The sequence below is a fragment of the Gymnodraco acuticeps genome, unplaced genomic scaffold (assembly GCF_902827175.1).
Source record: "Gymnodraco acuticeps unplaced genomic scaffold, fGymAcu1.1, whole genome shotgun sequence".
NCBI lineage: Eukaryota > Metazoa > Chordata > Actinopteri > Perciformes > Bathydraconidae > Gymnodraco > Gymnodraco acuticeps.
In genome coordinates, this window is record NW_022992351.1 from 6,237,970 (window position 1) to 6,255,841 (window position 17,872).

Here is a 17,872-nt window from a genome sequence, read left to right on the forward strand (position 1 = left end):
CGCTCAATGTCAGCTGTTCTTTTCAATGCGCGATTTAAACGCACCGTTAGGCATGGACGCGCTCGCGCACGTTTGGCCTCCGGTCCTTCTGTACGCGTTCCCACCCCTGGCTCTGATACCCCCAACTCTTGCCAGAGTGAGAGAACAACGCCACACACTGATCCTAATAGCTCCACACTGGCCTGCAATGTACTGGCTGGCGGAGATATATCAGCTGCTGTGCGGGCAGCCGTGGCAGCTCCCGCTACGCAGGGACATACTGTCTCAGGCGGGGGGGACGATTTTTCACCCACACCCAGAGCGCTTGGCACTATGGGCCTGGCCCGTGAGTGGTATAACCTGAATACAGTGGGACTCCCTCAGAAGGTGATAAACACTATTCAGAGTGCAAGAGCTTCCTCCACCAGGTCCCTCTATGACTGTAAGTGGAGGGTGTTTGAGGAGTGGTGCCTTCAAAAAGGACACATCTCTTTTCAATGTCCTGTCGGGGTGATTCAATCATTTCCACAGGACTTAATTGATAAACACAGAGCTTTCTCTCCGATCAAAGTGTACCTGGCTGCTATTGCTGCATGCCATGTGGGCTTTGAGGGAAAGACGACTAGCCAACATCCCTTGGTCTGCCGTTTTATGAAAGGGGCTCGCAGGCTCCTTCCTGTTTCCAGGTCACTGGTGCCCTTATGGGACTTGGCAGTGGTTTTAGATGGGCTCACTCGACCTCCATTTGAACCCCTGGAAGAAGCTGACATGAAACACCTGTCACTGAAAACAGTGTTGTTATTGGCTCTGGCATCTGCCAAGCGAGTCAGTGACATTCATGCGCTCTCTGTACATCCTTCATGCACTCAGTTTGCCCCGGGGCAACGAGAGTGTTGCTGAAGCCCAACCCTGCCTTTGTACCTAAGGTGGTTGGCTCATGTACCCCCATTGAGGCATTTCCTCCGCCACTGTGTTCCTCTGAGGAACAGCGGCCGAATTTGCTGTGCCCAGTCCGTGCTTTACGCACCTATATGGACAGGTTAAAAGAGTTTCGATGCAATGACCAACTCTTTGTATCCTGGGCTAACCCTCATAAGGGCAAGCCCGTTACCAGGCAACGGCTCTCCCACTGGATTGTGGAAGCGATTGCTCTAGCTTATACGAGTCAGGGTTTGCAGGCACCAACGGGCCTGCGTGCTCATTCTACTCGTGGACTGGCTACATCCTGGGCTTTGTTCAAGGGTGTTTCCATCCAAGACATTTGTGCAGCAGCGAGCTGGTCCTCACCGCTCACTTTTGTCCGCTTTTACAGGCTAGATGTCTCTGCTCCAAGTGTGGCCCGTGCAGTGCTGGGCCCCGTGTTGAGACAGGGTTCTACCTGTTAAGTTCTGGTTGTTTTGGTGATTTTCGAGATAAGCATGTCTAGCAATACAGGAGTTTCAATATCCCATAGTGAGACATCGAACGGAGTGTTATGAATGAGAACTATAGGTTACTTACGTAACCCCAGTTCTCAGAGTAACATGAAGTGAGATGTCTCACCAGACGGCCCTTCTTGCTAAGGCGAAGCGAGAAGAGGTGCTTATTTTGAATGACGCTGCGACGTAGCGCAAGCTACTTAAAGGGTGGGTGGATTCCCTGACGTAGACGTCAAGATCACCAGCCAATCAGGATTGGCGTAATGAGATTGATGCTTCTGTTTGCATACGCATTGAGGCGCATCCCATATTGAGACATCTCACGTCATGTTACTCTGAGAACTGAGGTTACGTAAGTAACCTATAGATTTAAAGGCCCAGTTTACCCCATGGACGATTAGGCTAATGTGAGGAAGATTTCATAATGCATCAAAATGTAACATCATTTTCCAAATTGTAGGTATTTAGTCGTCATGGAGCTGTTGCTGCAGGCTAATTGAGACAGATGAGTCATGTTAATTAACAGCTCCAACACCTGCCTGTTTAATGGACTTCTTAAGTGCTGAGTTTATAAAAGCTGAAACTTTGTTTACAGCATCGCTGGCAAACGCTTGGCCTGTTGTCATGTAGCCAAAAGCTAAAATGTTATGTTAAACTGATGTTGGAATTAACTTTTTCTGCTTTTTCATTGCTCACTATACCCACTACCACCTCTGCATTCACTCACACTCTCAACTACATCACCCACATGTCCCCCCCTCCTCCCCTTACCCACCAAGACTCGGACAGCCAGTGCAGCCCGACCCGCCACAGCCTCAGCCTATCAGACGGCTCCGAGGATCAACTGGACCGCCTGCAGCAAGTGGAGCTGGCCCGCTCCTCGCCCATGTCCCAGTGGAGGGCAGGCACTGTGCAGGCCTGGCTGGAGGTTGTCATGGCGATGCCCATGTACATCCGCACCTGCTCAGAAAATGTCAAAAGTGGAAAGGTAAACTAGTGCCATGATGCAGGTGGACTCATCATGCATTTTAAGTGCATTTTTATGCACAATTGCAAATGTGTAGGTGACAGCTGTCATTCAAATATCCAGCTGGCATATGTTGATTTGTTGCAGTAAACTGAATAACTTTCTGCAGGTTTTACTTGGGCTAACAGATGAGGACCTGGAGCTGGGTTTGGCTGTCAGCAGTGTGATGCATCGCAGGAAACTACGCCTGGCCATCGAGGATTACAGAGATGCTGAGAACGGTAGAGGGTAAGGAAGAGAAACGGAGGATTTGTATACACTTTGGTGATGTGTCAATAGGGCCATCTGTTGGTGATGTACAGTAACAACATTTATAAAATGCAGTAGGGATTTAGAGGGATAACTCTCAGAAGTCATAATATTGATATTAAATAGAGATGTTAATCTTTAGAGATGAGGCTCCAATAAATGCAACAGTCTCACCGTCTTGAACAAATGTTCTGAAAGTGTTGTTGTTTCAGATCAATTATGGGAGGGGTCATTTAAACATTCAACTCTTTAATATGTGAATGTGTCTTGGCGATCTGTCATTTATTGACAGTAATGTTAACTAACTAACTTAATTTGAATGTTAGTATTATTCTTTTTTTTTTTTTAATTGATCTATTAATCTTGATAATAGATTCATTATTAAACTTTTGGCCACCATAATCCTGAAGTGAAAATTGATGAGCCTTACTCAGAAAAATGAAACACTTTGAAACGGGGAATTTGATTATGCACAACTTTATATGGTTTTCAAAATTGCTTCATTTTCTATTATAAGCCGTCCTCAAAGTAATAAAAACATCTTAATTTGAGAGCAACCCATCCAAATGTTGCTACATTTCCCTCCAACCCAAACATTTCAGTCTCATAGTTTTCTGAGCTACTGTAACGTCAGGGGTCTCCTAAGTCAGTAAGATTGACCCTCTGGGAATGATAAATGTCTGAAAGAAATGTCATGAAAATCCAGCCAATAGCAGTTGAGAAGTCCTAACCAAAGTGACGAAACACCCAACATACCATAAAGCCTTAAACAGGTATATCTTGATACCACAAATACCAGATTTTAGGAGCTGCTGACAATGGTTGCTCTGTGTATTCAGGCTGTCGAAGGCTGCAGATTTGGACCACCACTGGGTGGCCAAGGCCTGGTTAAGCGACATGGGCCTGCCTCAGTACTCTCAGGCCTTTCACAACCACCTGGTAGACGGACGCCTGCTGAGCTCGCTGACACGTCGTGATCTCGAACGCCACCTCAACATCACTAAGAAGTTCCACCAGGTCAGCCTGCTGCTGGGCATCGAACTGCTGCAGTTACTCAATTTCGACAAGGAGGTAAGTAAGTAAGTAAGTAAGACTCTGCTCCGTGGTCAAAGGACGAGGGAGACAGGGTATACTTTGGTTGGGTTTCAGTAAAGTAAAAGGTGTTTGTTGAAATGGTTTCCAGGCACTGCAAGCTCGCCGGATACAGTGTGAGCACCAGAACGTGGATCCGTTGGTGTGGACGTCTCATAGGGTCATTAAATGGATCAAGGATATCGACCTGAAGGTGGGGACAGAGAGACAGACACTGCAAGTGTTAAAGGGGACCTATCATGCAAAATGCACTTTAGTACGTCTTTTATACATGAATATGTGTCCCCGGTGTGTCAGGGAACTCACCAAGTGTCAGAAAACACAACCCTCTCTCTTTTCCTCCATACCCAAATCTCTAAAAACGGGGCTGCAACGGAGCTGATTATTATTTGAATTCTTCTGACGTCAGAAAAAGGGTGCTCAGCCTATATGGGCAACTCTCCACCTATCAGGGGAATGAGAGACCGCTCGAAAGCGCTGGAGACGCTGTAGTACAAATGCCAGGCCTGTAAGTGGCGCTGTAGTCTGCCACACAAGCAGAATCAGCCCCTGCAAAAACAGGGCTTGAAAAGAGCAGATAGCGAAATGAGGCATGGCTAAAATGCATGATCTGTTTGGTATTTTGAAAAAAAAACTTCACAGACATGTTTTATATAGGTATGGCCCTACAATATATGTTTCAAATATAGCATGATGGGTCCACTTTAACTTTGTCATAAAATAAAGAGTTGAGAATCTACACGTACACTGTAAAAAATGTAAGATTGAAGATAGTTTTTTTGAAAAACTAAATAATATATCCCAGTTTTACCAATACTCATCACACACTAGGAGGCGATACAAGCTATAGTAAATTATTTTCATTTCAAAACATTTTAATACAATCAGTCTTACTTCAATGTAAACAATAAATGATCCTTTCTTGTCTCACATTTCAAACAAAAGCTGAAGCTACAGCCTATGGAACAAGGCTAATCGTTTATTAAATATTAACAATCATTAGATACTAATGTATTGAGCACCATGCCATGGTTCATTTATCAAAGTCTGTTGTGTTTACTCGGCGTTCCCTATCTGCAGTGATAGAGGCCTTTGTTATTGTATTTGTAAGCTGCTGATTGGTTACATACTGTAGCCTTTCCTGTTACTGCATCTATGGTGATGCTGCAATATGAATATCCCGAGTAAACACTGCCTACTGTCTTGGCAAACGATAACGTGTTTCCATTATGAGGCATGACACATTTAGGGTGTGTAGAGATAAAACTGTGTGGAACATCCTTAATATCCTCAGGGAGTGTGGCTTATAATGACCAAACAAATAAATCAAGATGTTCTTTGCCAAGGGGACAATTACAAATAATTTGTGAGATACTTTTAAAGGTAGGGTAGGTAATTCACTTCAGAAACACTTTTTGTTATATTCCATGGAATGGTTAATATCCCGATAGCAATGAATAAATGAAATGCTTTGATAATAAATATATACAAATATTTCATCTGTGGAAGCCGTGGCGCTGTAAAAAGCAAGTCTACCTTTCTACCTTGGACTTGCTACCTAATTGGATGGCCTACCTGCCTGTCAGCCTTCCATCTCGTGCACAAACTTATCTGGTGCCCTCATTGGTCATGTGCGCGTTCGTGTGTGTTGGAGGAGGGGCTCTGTAAGAAGTCTGAAGGAAGGGGCAGATTTTTTTCGGTACTTTCAAATTCTAGCTTACACGAGCTTGTTTCTCCATTCTTACCTACCCTACCTTTAAATATGAGTGGCTTACCTTTACACAATAATGGAACATAATATCAGAGAATTTGATTATGAATAAAAGTTATTTAATTCTGTCCGTTTTCCATCCACCTGTCTAGGAGTTCGCAGAGGGTCTTCTCAGCAGCGGAGTGCATGGTGCCGTCATGGTGCTCGACCCCACTTTTAACACCGACGCCATGGCAACAGCACTGGGGATCTCTAGCAACAAGCACATGGTTCGCAGACACCTTGTGGAGGAGATGCAATTGCTGATCGGCACGGCCAGGTGAGAGGTGACAAAGAGACTCCAAGACAGATCCGACTAGTCCAAATGACTTTGTTAATGACCAAGTCAATAAGATATAATTTAAATGAATTTAAACAACTATTTCTGATAATATATGCTATATTTGTCTGCAAATGTTGCACAAAAGCTTATTCTGTCACAATAACTACTTTAGTTGGACTATATATTGTCCTAGAAAAAATCACACTTGGTAATAAACACATCTTTACATATTTATTTGTGCATTTATTTTTGCTTTAACTTCTCTACATGTATGTCAATATAAATATAATATTCATATTTTATATAGTTGTAGGATTTCTGATTCTGATACTGTAAACCAGGGGTCTCCAACCTTTTTTAGGATGAGAGCTACTTTCAAAAAATAAAACAAGTCGTGAGCTACTGTTACTCCTCTTTTTTTGTTTTTTGCAGTGTATATATTTAGCACATTTTAACATTATATTATTATTATATGCTGACCTTTAACCTCTGTGTGCTGTTTGGGTCTGTGGGACCCGTTTTCAGTGTTTACTAAAAGAACATGTATGCAATTAAATTATTTGAACCTGCTTTATATGGGGGTAAACTGTTGCAAGAACGTGATTGGTCGATATTCATTATGGGGGGTGGGGGGAGGAGGGGTGTTAGATAGATATAGAGTTGTAGTAAGTAGATAGAGTTTGCTATGATTGAGGTTTCGTTTATGCATAGGGTAGATTATTTTAATTACATTCCCTTTTTTTTGTGTGCATTTTTTACATTTCGGATTTGCTTGGCGAGCTACTTATTGAGGGCTTGCGAGCTACCGGTAGATCGCGATCGACGTGTTGGAGACCCCTGCTGTAAACAATACTATTGTCATTTTAATACCATTTAATGTCACCAATATAATGATGGTATAACAACATAATAATGCAAGTAGACACTTTCAAAGAGCAATCAACTTTTAATATTCAAAGATGAACAAAAATGCTTACATCTTGGGTACTGGTAGAGAAAGCTCTGTGGGTTATTCTGGTTTCTTGTTGGATAAATGTCGGTGACATTCTTACTTGAAAAAAAACCCATCCTTTTAAACGCAACAGGCAATACACAGGTCAGCAAAAATGATAGAAGTCATGTCCATGCACAGTATGGTACAATAAGTGCATACCTTAACTATTGTGTAAGATAAATGAAGCTGCGCTCAATACTCTGGTCTTTCCCATGTTCCCTTGCAGGGCAGAAATCAAGCAGGACTACGAGCATCTGGGCCTGGGAACCCCACCAGCTCTGCTCCGGCAGAACTCCCCGGGGAGACCGCCCAGCTCCACCGGCCGACATACTGATGACGAAGGCTCGCTGAGGAGGAGAGCTGTCAAGGTGTCGGGGGAGGGGGGGTACTGTTCTTGAAACTTGCATTGGAGTTTTCTCTCAATTTCAGATGACTTTCTGATATAAGAACACAATTTAGGATTGTTCAGAGCAGAAAGAATGGATCTTAGTGCTGATTAGGACCCTAGTCACACATTTTATCACTCAACTTGGCGTTGGTCAATGAAAAACGCATAGCTAAATTGAAAAATATGCGTGTCAAAAATGGTATCTTATTTTATAAAAAAGGTATTATGACTTGTTTATGGCTCAACGTTTAGGACTCAGGACTTGTCAGACTTGACTTTGGAATTACAAAGACTAACTTATGACTTGCAAAACAGTCACTTTTCCAAAATACAAGATAAAAACTCAAATAAGACTGATGGAATGGAAATGTATGTTTTAATGACACTACACTACAGGTACAAGGAAATGCTTTATACATTTTGTTATACCTGTACAATGACAATAAAGGAATTCAAATGTTCAAATAATGTGTGTTTCTGTTTCAGCCTCCAACAGGCTTGAGCCCCAAAGCTCGCAATGGGCGGGACTTGAGTTGCCATAGCAGCTACGGCTCCCTGCCTCGGGAGGGCAGAGACCAGACCCCGCCCCGATCGGAGGGAAGCCCTCTCCACGGTTACACCAGCATCGAGGTCACCAATGTGTGAGGTCATCAGAGTGAGACGAAACACCAGCCGTCAGCTTTATCACATATCCATCGACATCATGAACATTTGTCATGTGCTCCTGGACATGGGATGGTTATTTTTTATAGAGATGAAAATATAAAGGAAAGATTGCACTTTTTTAATGGGACAGGAGTATTTTTCTCAAATTTCCTGCTAAAGGGGGAAAAAACAAGGTCATTGTGGGCAGGTGGTATTTTGATGTTTTTGAGGGGGGGATATTTCCCTTCTCCAACACTCGAGTAAAAAAAAAATGAAGTACTCAAGCTGAATGATTATTTTTCTATTTTCTTGTGTGTAAATGGTTCTCTGTGAATCAGGATGTGACTTATACATTTCTATTGTTGACTGTTTCTTCTGAGGGAAATTAGATTTAAAAAAAACAAGGCTGTTTGTACGGATACTTGATGACAAAGTGAAAAAAAGGTTTCATATCTATGTAAATTGTTCATGTTTCATTCAATTCTGCTGTATGTGATGCCTTGTCAATGTAGCTAAAGACAGTGGTCAAAAAAAGCTAATTGAATTTCAGATTCTTGAATCTAGAGGTTTATGTTTGATATTCATTTTTCATCTTGCACATTAACACAGTTGTGTCCAAACCAATGTAGCACCCTCTTCTGATGTGTTATACTGTGCAGTAAACATGGGAAATATTTTAACAATGCCAGCAAAAGATGACTGCAGAGCTGTATGTCCATAGAGGCCTACGGGCTGAAAGGTGTGAGGATGCAAACACTGTATGTGAAAAGTGAATCTGAATGAAATAAAGAACAAATAAACAACAGCTGATGTTTAAAGACTGTCACAAAAAAGTTGATTCCTCTGACCTGTGTCTTATGAAGTGTATGATTAAGAGCAGCTCTGACAGTGTGTGAAAGAGGAAGTGATAGAAACACTGGACATTTTTTAATTAAGGACAGAAGCGGAGCCTGGAAATTTGACTAGAAATTCCTAGTTAGAAGAATTAAGGGGTAACTGTGAGGGAACTCATTTGCATGAGGAGTGTGTGCTTCACTGCCTCAACTGTGATGTAAAAGAGGGGTCCATACCAAACTCAGTACCTTTGTGAGTGTTGTTGACTCTGTACACTTGACTGATTTTGCGACTGTATTTCGGTGAGTCACAAGAGTAATCTCATCTCTCTGCTGCCTGTTGGGCCTGTTACCACAAGTATCTATTTGGACCACCTTGCAATACAACATGTTGCAACTTCCTCTTACTCACAGTGACTCGACTATTGTGACCTGCCAAGGGTGACACAGCAGCAAGTGATAAAGCTACCCTCTGCGCTACCTTGACGTAAAACCTCTCCACCCACAGTTGGGAAACATGATGACCATTTGTGGGTGTAGTTCTACCTGATTGATTTAAGCTACTTATTAGAGAAACAGTCAGAGGGAAAAATACAATAACATGCTCATCATGTACTAGCAATAAAACCCTTACATGTCAGAGTTATACATGGTTTTATTTGTAAGGAAAGGTACACTGCATAGCATATTGATTGAGGAATGTAATACCACATAATTTATAGCCTAAGTATATTTGCTACTATGCGCCATGTTGAACCATGCAAATCAAGATTATCTACAGAGCATTTTCCCTTGTAGTTGCCTACATATCTCGTAATTTGATAACAGGCTGACAGTGGCAGGACTTCCAGATGTAATCAAGGCTTGTTCACCGTGATACTACATTGTCCTGACTCCTATGATTGTGTGTGTGTGATTGTGTGTGTGTGTGTGTGTGTGTGTGTGTGTGGTACAACAGAGGAACCAGACATAAGCTTAAGAGGAAGAAAAACCTGCCCAGAACAACAGAAGGAACAATAAAGGCTGGGAATGGTTTTGTCATTATTGTGAAACCAGTCCTCATTATTCTAGCAGGCAGATACAGAGGAGGACACTGGGACAAACAACAGGGCCAAGTGTAGCCTAGTTTTACTGCCTTGGGTAACTCTTCTGCAATGTGTAAACGTATGGCCTGGGTGTAAATCACCAGCTGTATCAGCAGGGTGGGTCGCTGAGGTTGGGTCCGTCCAAAGGGCTCAAAAGGAGTGACAGTGAGTAGGTGGTAGTAGGCCTACAATTATCGTTGTATGATGTACAACTCAGTGACTTGCCTGTGTTTACTGCACGGGGAAGTACTGAGCACACATTGAGTCAGTGGATTTCAGTCTTACTTGATTGTTGTTATTCGTGGTCATTGGTCAAAGATCATTTCGTGGACATAAAAAACGTCTTCAACATTTTGTGGTGAGATTTGACCCAAATAAAATGTGTCTGTTTATAAAACAAACAAATAGAAAGTAGAGAGAAAATGACTGTTATATAAAATGTTCAGAGGGACCTCAACCACGTGTTTTTTTCACTTCAAGATAATTTTGAACCCTTAATGACCCATGCTTACCCTCAGAGCTTTGAACCACTGGTTTTCAACAATTGTCCTTTTTTGTATTTTACGTCAAGGGTGTGAGTCAGAATGAGTCATTCACTTTTAATCCGTCTAGTTGTATAGTTGTCACACTAACACAAATATTCCACTCTGGGTATTTAAATGAGTACATCACCAAGAATTCCCCTACGATGCCTCGATCACCAAGGGGATTTCTCCTTCTTGCAGGAGCAGTGGTGGAGGAGGGGTAGCCAAAACTTCAAATGTCACATTCTGAACTGAATCATATAAAAGCATCATAATAATTGTGTGATAAGCTATAAATTGATACAATAAGCAGTTTAATTTATTCCCTGAAAACACAGACCCATCGTTGATAATATTTTCTTGCTTTTTCCTGCTATGGCTAAATAAATATCTGTTGTGAAAAAGTCCTGTGGGGGTCTTGCATGGACAATGTGTGAGCATGCACATAATGTGTCTTAGGTGCATTTCATTCGTGCAAAATTACATAGTACTGTACAGGAAAGTCCTTGGGATATTTTTTGCGTTTTGTTCTATCGTCCAAAGATGCCGTATGTTAAATCTTGAAGTGTATTTTCCCGGCTGTTTACAGAGCAGCACAAATAAAGGGACCGCTACAAGAGAGTTAAACTCGATGCAAATCATATGGCGTGTTTTAAAGTTAAAACTAGCTTATGTCTTCGTCAGCAGACCAAGACTGAAGACAAAGAGGACTACAGCCAATGGGTTATTGGTAAAATGTCAAACATGTTTCCTTTCTCTCCATCCATCGACAAGCCCGACAATGAAAGGGTTAAAGAAACTGGAAGTGCAGCAGTGAGCCTCCTCCTCCTCCTCCTCTTCCTCCTCCTCCCTCTGTCTGCTGGGCCCATCCGTCACACAAGGAAAGTTCCTGACCCTTAACATTTATTTGTGACCAAATTATTTCACGCACACTTATCATTGTCTTCATATTTTGGAAATAAACGCCACACCTCCCTGCTTTGAGGAAGAACACATCTGTAGCTTATCGTCAAAACGATGCCAAGGTGAGTGTAAAGCCGGTTTACCCCTTCGCTGCATTGACCACTTTTTGTGTGGTTTAAGTGTTACTAAAAGTTAAATATAATCAAAGTTTTTAAGGTTCTGGAAAGTTTTTGTCGCGCTGCTTTACGTACCCTGCTGTGGTCAACGTAAGCAACCCGCCCAGTGTATTAACCCATAAGACACTGCGCGCTATGTGTTAGCAAAACAACGGTTAAAAACGTTTCTTATGAGAATTTAATTCTATCTGACATTTTGACACTCACATATCATTGCCTTTTAGTTTATTAAGCGTAACATGTGACCCGGGTTATACTGTTTAAGAGTGAAAAGAGATAAACAGATGATAGTTGCAGAACTATTTCCGACTTGAAATCCCACTTTAGCTACATGTTGTACATGGGGCTTTGTGGGAGGAAATAAGATGTTTACTAGCGGAAAAGTCATGTTACTAACTTTACTGTTAAACCTGTCAACTGGTGAAATATAACCTTTAGTGTGCAGAGCTACACGCCCCACACAGGTCAATAATATGTGATAACTTCACGTAAATGTTCCTCAGGATTTCTCAACAGGCTGCTGAGGGATGGTGTGTGTGTGTGTGTGTGTGTGTGTGTGTGTGTGTGTGTGTGTGTGTGTTGTGTGTGTGTGTGTGTGTGTGTGTGTGTGTGTGTGTGTGTGTGTGTGTGTGTGTGTGTGTGTGTGTGTGTGTGTGTGTGTGTGTGTGGTGTGTGTGTGTGTGTGTGTGTGTGTGTGTGTGTGTGTGTGTGTGTGTGTGTGTGTGTGTGTGTGTGTGTGTGTGTGTGTGTGTGTGTGTGGTGTGTGTGTGTTGTGTGTGTGTGTGTGTGTGTGTGTGTGTGTGTGATGTGTGTGTGTGTGTGGTGTGTGTGTGTGTGTGGGTGTGTGTGTGTGTGTGTGTGTGTGTGTGTGTGTGTGTGTGTGTGTGTGTGTGTGTGTGTGTGTGTGTGTGTGTGTGTGTGTCCACCATAGGTGTCCACCAGGCAGCTGCCATGATGTGCATAATCCAGTCCCATGCCTTGCATTCCTCACTGAGGGTATTCCTAAATTGGAGCTGGTGTTAACTTTCTTCAGGCTTTTCCCCTCACTCCCAGCAGGTCTGGGCATGTTTGCAGTGTACAAACTGGCATACCTTGAGGGTGGATTCAGGGACAAATGAGTGGTCATATTGAATTATCACATGGTTTCTTTTATAGACTCTTTTTCCTTGTACTTCTTATCTGACCTATGTTTACAGCTCCCAGCAGTCTTCATCTATTCTCTGATCTTGCAAAGATACAATAGTTAGTTACACTGCAGGGTAGCCCGGTGATAAATGGCCTGTATGTGTTCCAAGTATGCAGTGGATGTGCAAGTATGCTGAAGTCATGCTCTCTGCATTACTGAGAATCATTTTACTGTGTGAAACATTCACATTTAGGTCTGCAACTAACAAGGTTATCATATTATCCATAATAGATCATTCTGTTTACTTTTTATTAAATAATAAACAGACAAATGTCCATCCCATTTTAAAATGTCTCTTATGGCTGTCTTTAATATATCAAATATATTCAGTTTCAGCCAGTTATTCATGAAAAAGATTAATCTATTATCAAAGTAGATGCCGATTATTCAACTGGTACACTGATAGTCGCAATTCTAGGTAGATTCATGTTAAACTAATAATGTTTGTCTTTGGATTGACATGAAAGCACATACTGCTCTGAACATTAGATTTAAAGGATGGAAAAAGAAAGTTATTTTATTTTTACAGTGGCCATACAGTAGCAGCTCTTACCCTTGTAATGTGTGGACATTGGGTAACGAGTGACTTTGAAAGGCAAATCGTCTGTCAATTGTTTACCATGCAGCACACCTATTCACAGAAAACCTTTTACTAAGGTAATTTTACTTCAGGGAAATTAATGTTCCGTCATTTTTCCAGTAAAAGCGGTTGGTTCTCATAAAGAACGAATATCTGGGCGGCAGCAACATGATCTGTTCTTCATTATACCTGGGCTGAAGAGAGTCATACATAGTCATCATGTTGCTGTTACATTCTGTGGTATGTTTCTAAGTTTGTGTTGACCTCACATTTACTTCTCTCTACAGCTTTTGACTTCCCTGCAAGCTGGTCTGACTGAAAGTTTGGGACTGACAAGATGTGTTCCACTGTGGATGTTCCACCAAGCGCCGTTGGAAGAGGAGTTGCTGGCAGCAACAACAACAATAACAACAGCAGCAGCAGTGAAAACACTGGAAACTCAGGTTCCCAGTATGCACTCTGTGCTCTGGGCGTTGGGCTTGTTGCCCTGGGCATTGTGATGATTGTTTGGAGCGTGGTACCTGTAGACGCGGCTGGAAACAACAACAACAGCAGCAGCAGCGGTTCAGGAGAGGGCAGTGGTACGAGCGGGAGGAAACATAAAGCGTCCTCCGTGGCCTTCGTGTTGGTGGGCTCCGGGGTGGTCATGCTGCTGCTTTCCCTCTGTCTGGGGATGAGGAACAAACAGCGGGAGCAGCTCATGCTGCAGGAGGCTCAGAGCCACAGAGTGGCCGCTCGGGAGCAGGTTGAGAGAGAAACGTGAGTCCAGTCATCGATTTCTACTTAAACAACAGTTTTTTATGCCAACTGCAAATCCTGTGCACGTGAGAAGATTTTGCTGGTGGATTTGTTTATTTATTTTAAATATTATTTTGTTTGGTCAAAACTATTATTAACAGATTATTTTACAAGCGTCAATGATCTTTAACATTTTACTTTACTTTAAGAGCATTATTAAAATGAGTGATTTTATCCATAATCCATGATATTGATAACAAGGTCTAATTTATTTTTTATCAAATCACAAAGCACATATTCCTCTTTGAGGTTCTGAGACTTAAAACGTAGCTGTCGAACAGCAGCCTTTTTAATTCAAAGCATGGGTGCACAAGTCTTGACTATTTCTCCTAGCTAGCACATCATTGATATTCATTAGAAAAGTGTTTTGTGGTTAACCCTAATCCTAACCCCAGAGATATACTTTTTTTATATTTTACAGAAGTTTTCTTTTTGCTTGCGAAATGTTCATGACTTTTTCCATCAATTATTTGCGATTTACCTAATATCATTGCATTTTCAAATAGTTTAAATAAGTGCTTTTAAAAAAAATACCCAACGCTATACCTTGTATTGGTGTTCCAATTCCACCTATGCAGTTTAAAAATGATTTATTGAATTCATTTTTGCTATGATAATGAAATGAAAAATAATACGATTTTTTGAGATTACATTAATCACATAAATAATAACACTTTTAGAAGAAATAAGTTAACATTTTGCTATGATGGTTGTTCCTTACAGTCGGTAGTGTTTTAATGTTAAAATGTATGTATAATGAGAATGAGTGTTGAAGGCATTAAATTCACTTAAAATATTTGGAATAATAATTAGATGTATTAATAATTATTCCCCTTCTCATTTTTAAGATCAAGTACAGGACATAACAGAGTTCACAGTTTTTCATGCGTGTCATTCATGTCTCTCTGTGTGTGTGCAGTGCCGAGGAGCAGGCCGAGCGTTACGCTGTCCCCAGCTACGAGGAGGTGGTGGGCAGCGGCCAGTACCCTGTCAGTCAGAGCAACCTCCGCCCGAGCCCCTCCCAACTGCCGTCCTACGATGACCTCGTCCAAGTTGACGGGGTACAGTATGAATTTGAGGAGTCGGAGGTTACAACTCCCGGATCGCAGCCGGCTCCGCCCGCTGCAGCTTCCACATCAAATCGCAAAGCTGGGAAAAATAACCGCAAGCTCCTCCCGATCAAGATCCGCAGGATTAAATCTGAGAAGCTGCAAATGAAGAACATTGATAACTCTCAGCCAGCAGCTGGGTTCAGTATAGAACCGCTGACCCCTCCACCGCAGTATGAGGATAAAGTGCCTCCCATTTAATATCAAGCTGATCGTGTTTAAAACAATCTACTGACATTCCTGGAATCCTCCATGATTTCCTTTCATGGAACTGGATCTGCGTCTTGAAAAGACTTGAAGAGGGCTCTTCCTGCAAAACATTCGGAGTGAAACATTTTTATAAAACACTGTTTTTGTTCTAACTCATCACTACGTGTCATATCACTCCAAAGCACAGAACAGAGAAACCTTTATACGTTTCTAACGTTGGATCTCTGAAACACACAGACAGTGAAACACAAACTTGCTGGAACCTTCCTCAGTGTGACAGATTCTTTCAAACTGTGGCACGTTGGACTAAAAGCACACACCAAAAGTCGTTTTCTGATTATGCATCGTCTTTGGGTGGTCCAAAGTGCGCTGACTGTAGAGGTGAGTGGACGGGGAAAGAGATCATAGGACATCGTGGGGCGGTTGGCTTTGGATTACTACCAGCGGTTTACCAAATGAACGCTTCATGCTGACATTGTAATATGTGCTCAGCTGGCTTGACATGATGTGGTATGCCTCACTAAAACTCCCCCTCCGAGTTAGAAATATATTCTCTCCTTGTCCTCTAGAGCTTTGCAGAAAATGAGAGGATTTTGGCCAATGTTGACACTAGCTTCAGGTTTTCTTTGTCCCTCTCATTTAAAAGCTGAAACATGAAACTAGGGTTTACATATTCAATGATGGGGAATCGACTGGACAGCGTTATTTAAGAAACTACTAAGACAACAAAGCTTTGTTAGCATCTATCTGCTCCCATGACTCTAGGCCCTCTACCAGAGCCTGACGAAATGTAGTTGTTGAACGCTAACAGAATATCACTTGTTTTGATTAGAATATAAAAGCACTTAAATGTTACTGAATATCAGCACATTTAAGAGAAAACCTAGCTTTTATATTTCTCCCTAGAAAGACTAAACCCTGTGCTGTACATGGGCTGGAGGCTAGTTTGAAAACGGTGTGGAACTTAAGCTGATGTCTCTAAGGTTGTGGGTGTTTCTTTACTAAGCAGTTCCAAAATCAGGTGTCATTTGTCTAATTTATGCATCATGAAATAGTATTTTTACTTAAAGCTGTAGTAAGGACTTTGACCTTTTTGAATGCACAAAGATGCCTAAACAAACCCAACATCAGCTCATGTTTTTTGACAAGCTAGTACAATTTTGCCTAACTATCGAAACAGATTATCATGCTATTATTAGAGACATGTTTCCAACTAAGTGAGCAGTGAAAGTCTAGATTTAAGTTGATTCCTAACCTTCCTGAGAAACATAGATTGGACTTTAGCTTGCTAAACTCTCCTTACAATGAACTCATTTAGTTTGGTTCTCTTCCATATTTCTCATGAGACTCAGCCATAAGTCTAGCTAAACAATGAGCTTCAGAGTTTGTGAGTGTCCAAACAAACAGACATTAGGAAATGTAAACTACGGTTAGTGAGATACTGGGAGGGGACTGTGATTCATTTATTGGCTGAATTCTTATATTTACACTTGCATAAAGCAGCTCATAGCTTCCTTTCTCAAAGAGAAATTACATTCTGGGATGTAGACGGTCTCATTCCATGAAGTCTTTAAGGAGTGCCTCTGCTAACCCCCTGCAGGAGTTTGCCCTCCACTTTCACACCCTGAAGTGAAGTGCCTTCTGTGTTCATAACAACTCTGCTGCTTCTCCAAAAACATTTTGAAAAGGCATTGTATGACTGAACCTGAGCTCCTCCAATGCAGTGTTTAAAAAGAGAAGGAAGGAGGTGAGAGCATAATGGAAGGAGCCGTTGAAGGCAGAAGTATAGTCTCTGCTTCTCTCCCCGCTTTCTATTTCGTAGTCAAAAAAGAAAAGAAAAGCTTGTTGACTGTGCAGCTGCAACATAACAACAGCAGCCATTGCTCTCTCACTTGCTCATCCCCATTGCTCCAACCACAGTGTGAATGAATTCACTCAGAAGTATGCAGAGAATGAGCAGAGAAAAGACAAAGTGGCCTGAGATCCAAAACCGTGCACTATTTCATTATTACCTGTCAACCTACGATTTGAGTTTAAATGTTATGAAGTTGTATCATTAAACATTGTTTCCTCTTTTGTTGTGTGATATATAAGCCCCATTTCATTAGTGACTTTATCACCGACATCTACACTGTGTGTTTGAGTCAAAGTCAGTGTAGTTAATGCAGAAAAGCTCCTCAATCATTTACAGCTGGTCGTATTATATATTGCCAAGTCCGTGAGAAAAGCCTTTCAATGGCTACATTCACCAGGCCTTTATTCTTTTGTCATGTTCAGTACTGCCGACATATTCATCGTACCTCGTTTTGTAAAAGACCATTTCATTACATGATTGATTTTATATGACTGTAGTCAAAATGTTTTACATTGATGAAATCATTTAGAAGTCACTTTCTGTTTTACATAGACGAGTGTCCCAAACACATGCTGTCAGTTCATTTATCATTGCTTTTTTACTACTTCAATCTTTCTTTTATATGTACTGTGAAAATGTGCTTTTCTATGCTCATTCTATATTTGTTTGTGGAAAATAAGAGTTTTTCTCTGAAGAGTTAAAATGTATCTCATGAATATTGAATGAGAAATAAAAGGAAGTATTTGTTAATTAATCAATGTGTTTAAGAAGCGTATTTTGCCGTGGTT

At 41.5% G+C, this 17,872-nt stretch overlaps 2 protein-coding genes across 5 annotated transcripts in view; both read left to right on the forward strand.

Annotated features, from left to right (window-relative positions):
- The window catches only part of kazna (kazrin, periplakin interacting protein a), a 212,790-nt gene extending 204,132 nt beyond the window's left edge, over positions 1-8,658 (forward strand). For all 4 annotated transcript variants that reach the window (XM_034209100.1, XM_034209101.1, XM_034209102.1 and 1 more), the window contains 7 exons: positions 2,177-2,385; positions 2,534-2,652; positions 3,513-3,744; positions 3,857-3,958; positions 5,629-5,795; positions 7,019-7,160; positions 7,667-8,658. In XM_034209100.1, the coding sequence (XP_034064991.1) occupies positions 2,177-2,385; positions 2,534-2,652; positions 3,513-3,744; positions 3,857-3,958; positions 5,629-5,795; positions 7,019-7,160; positions 7,667-7,825 (1,130 nt within the window). In that variant the 3' untranslated portion in view covers positions 7,826-8,658. The remainder of the gene's footprint in view (positions 1-2,176; positions 2,386-2,533; positions 2,653-3,512; positions 3,745-3,856; positions 3,959-5,628; positions 5,796-7,018; positions 7,161-7,666) is intronic.
- Positions 8,659-11,117: 2,459 nt separating this feature from the next.
- tmem51a (transmembrane protein 51a) lies at positions 11,118-17,839 on the forward strand. The gene is made up of 3 exons (XM_034208837.1): positions 11,118-11,292; positions 13,400-13,871; positions 14,830-17,839. Exons 2-3 carry the CDS (start codon positions 13,450-13,452, stop codon positions 15,218-15,220), a joined length of 813 nt encoding a protein of 270 aa, XP_034064728.1. The 5' UTR covers positions 11,118-11,292; positions 13,400-13,449; the 3' UTR covers positions 15,221-17,839.
- The last annotated feature ends 33 nt before the right edge of the window (positions 17,840-17,872 follow it).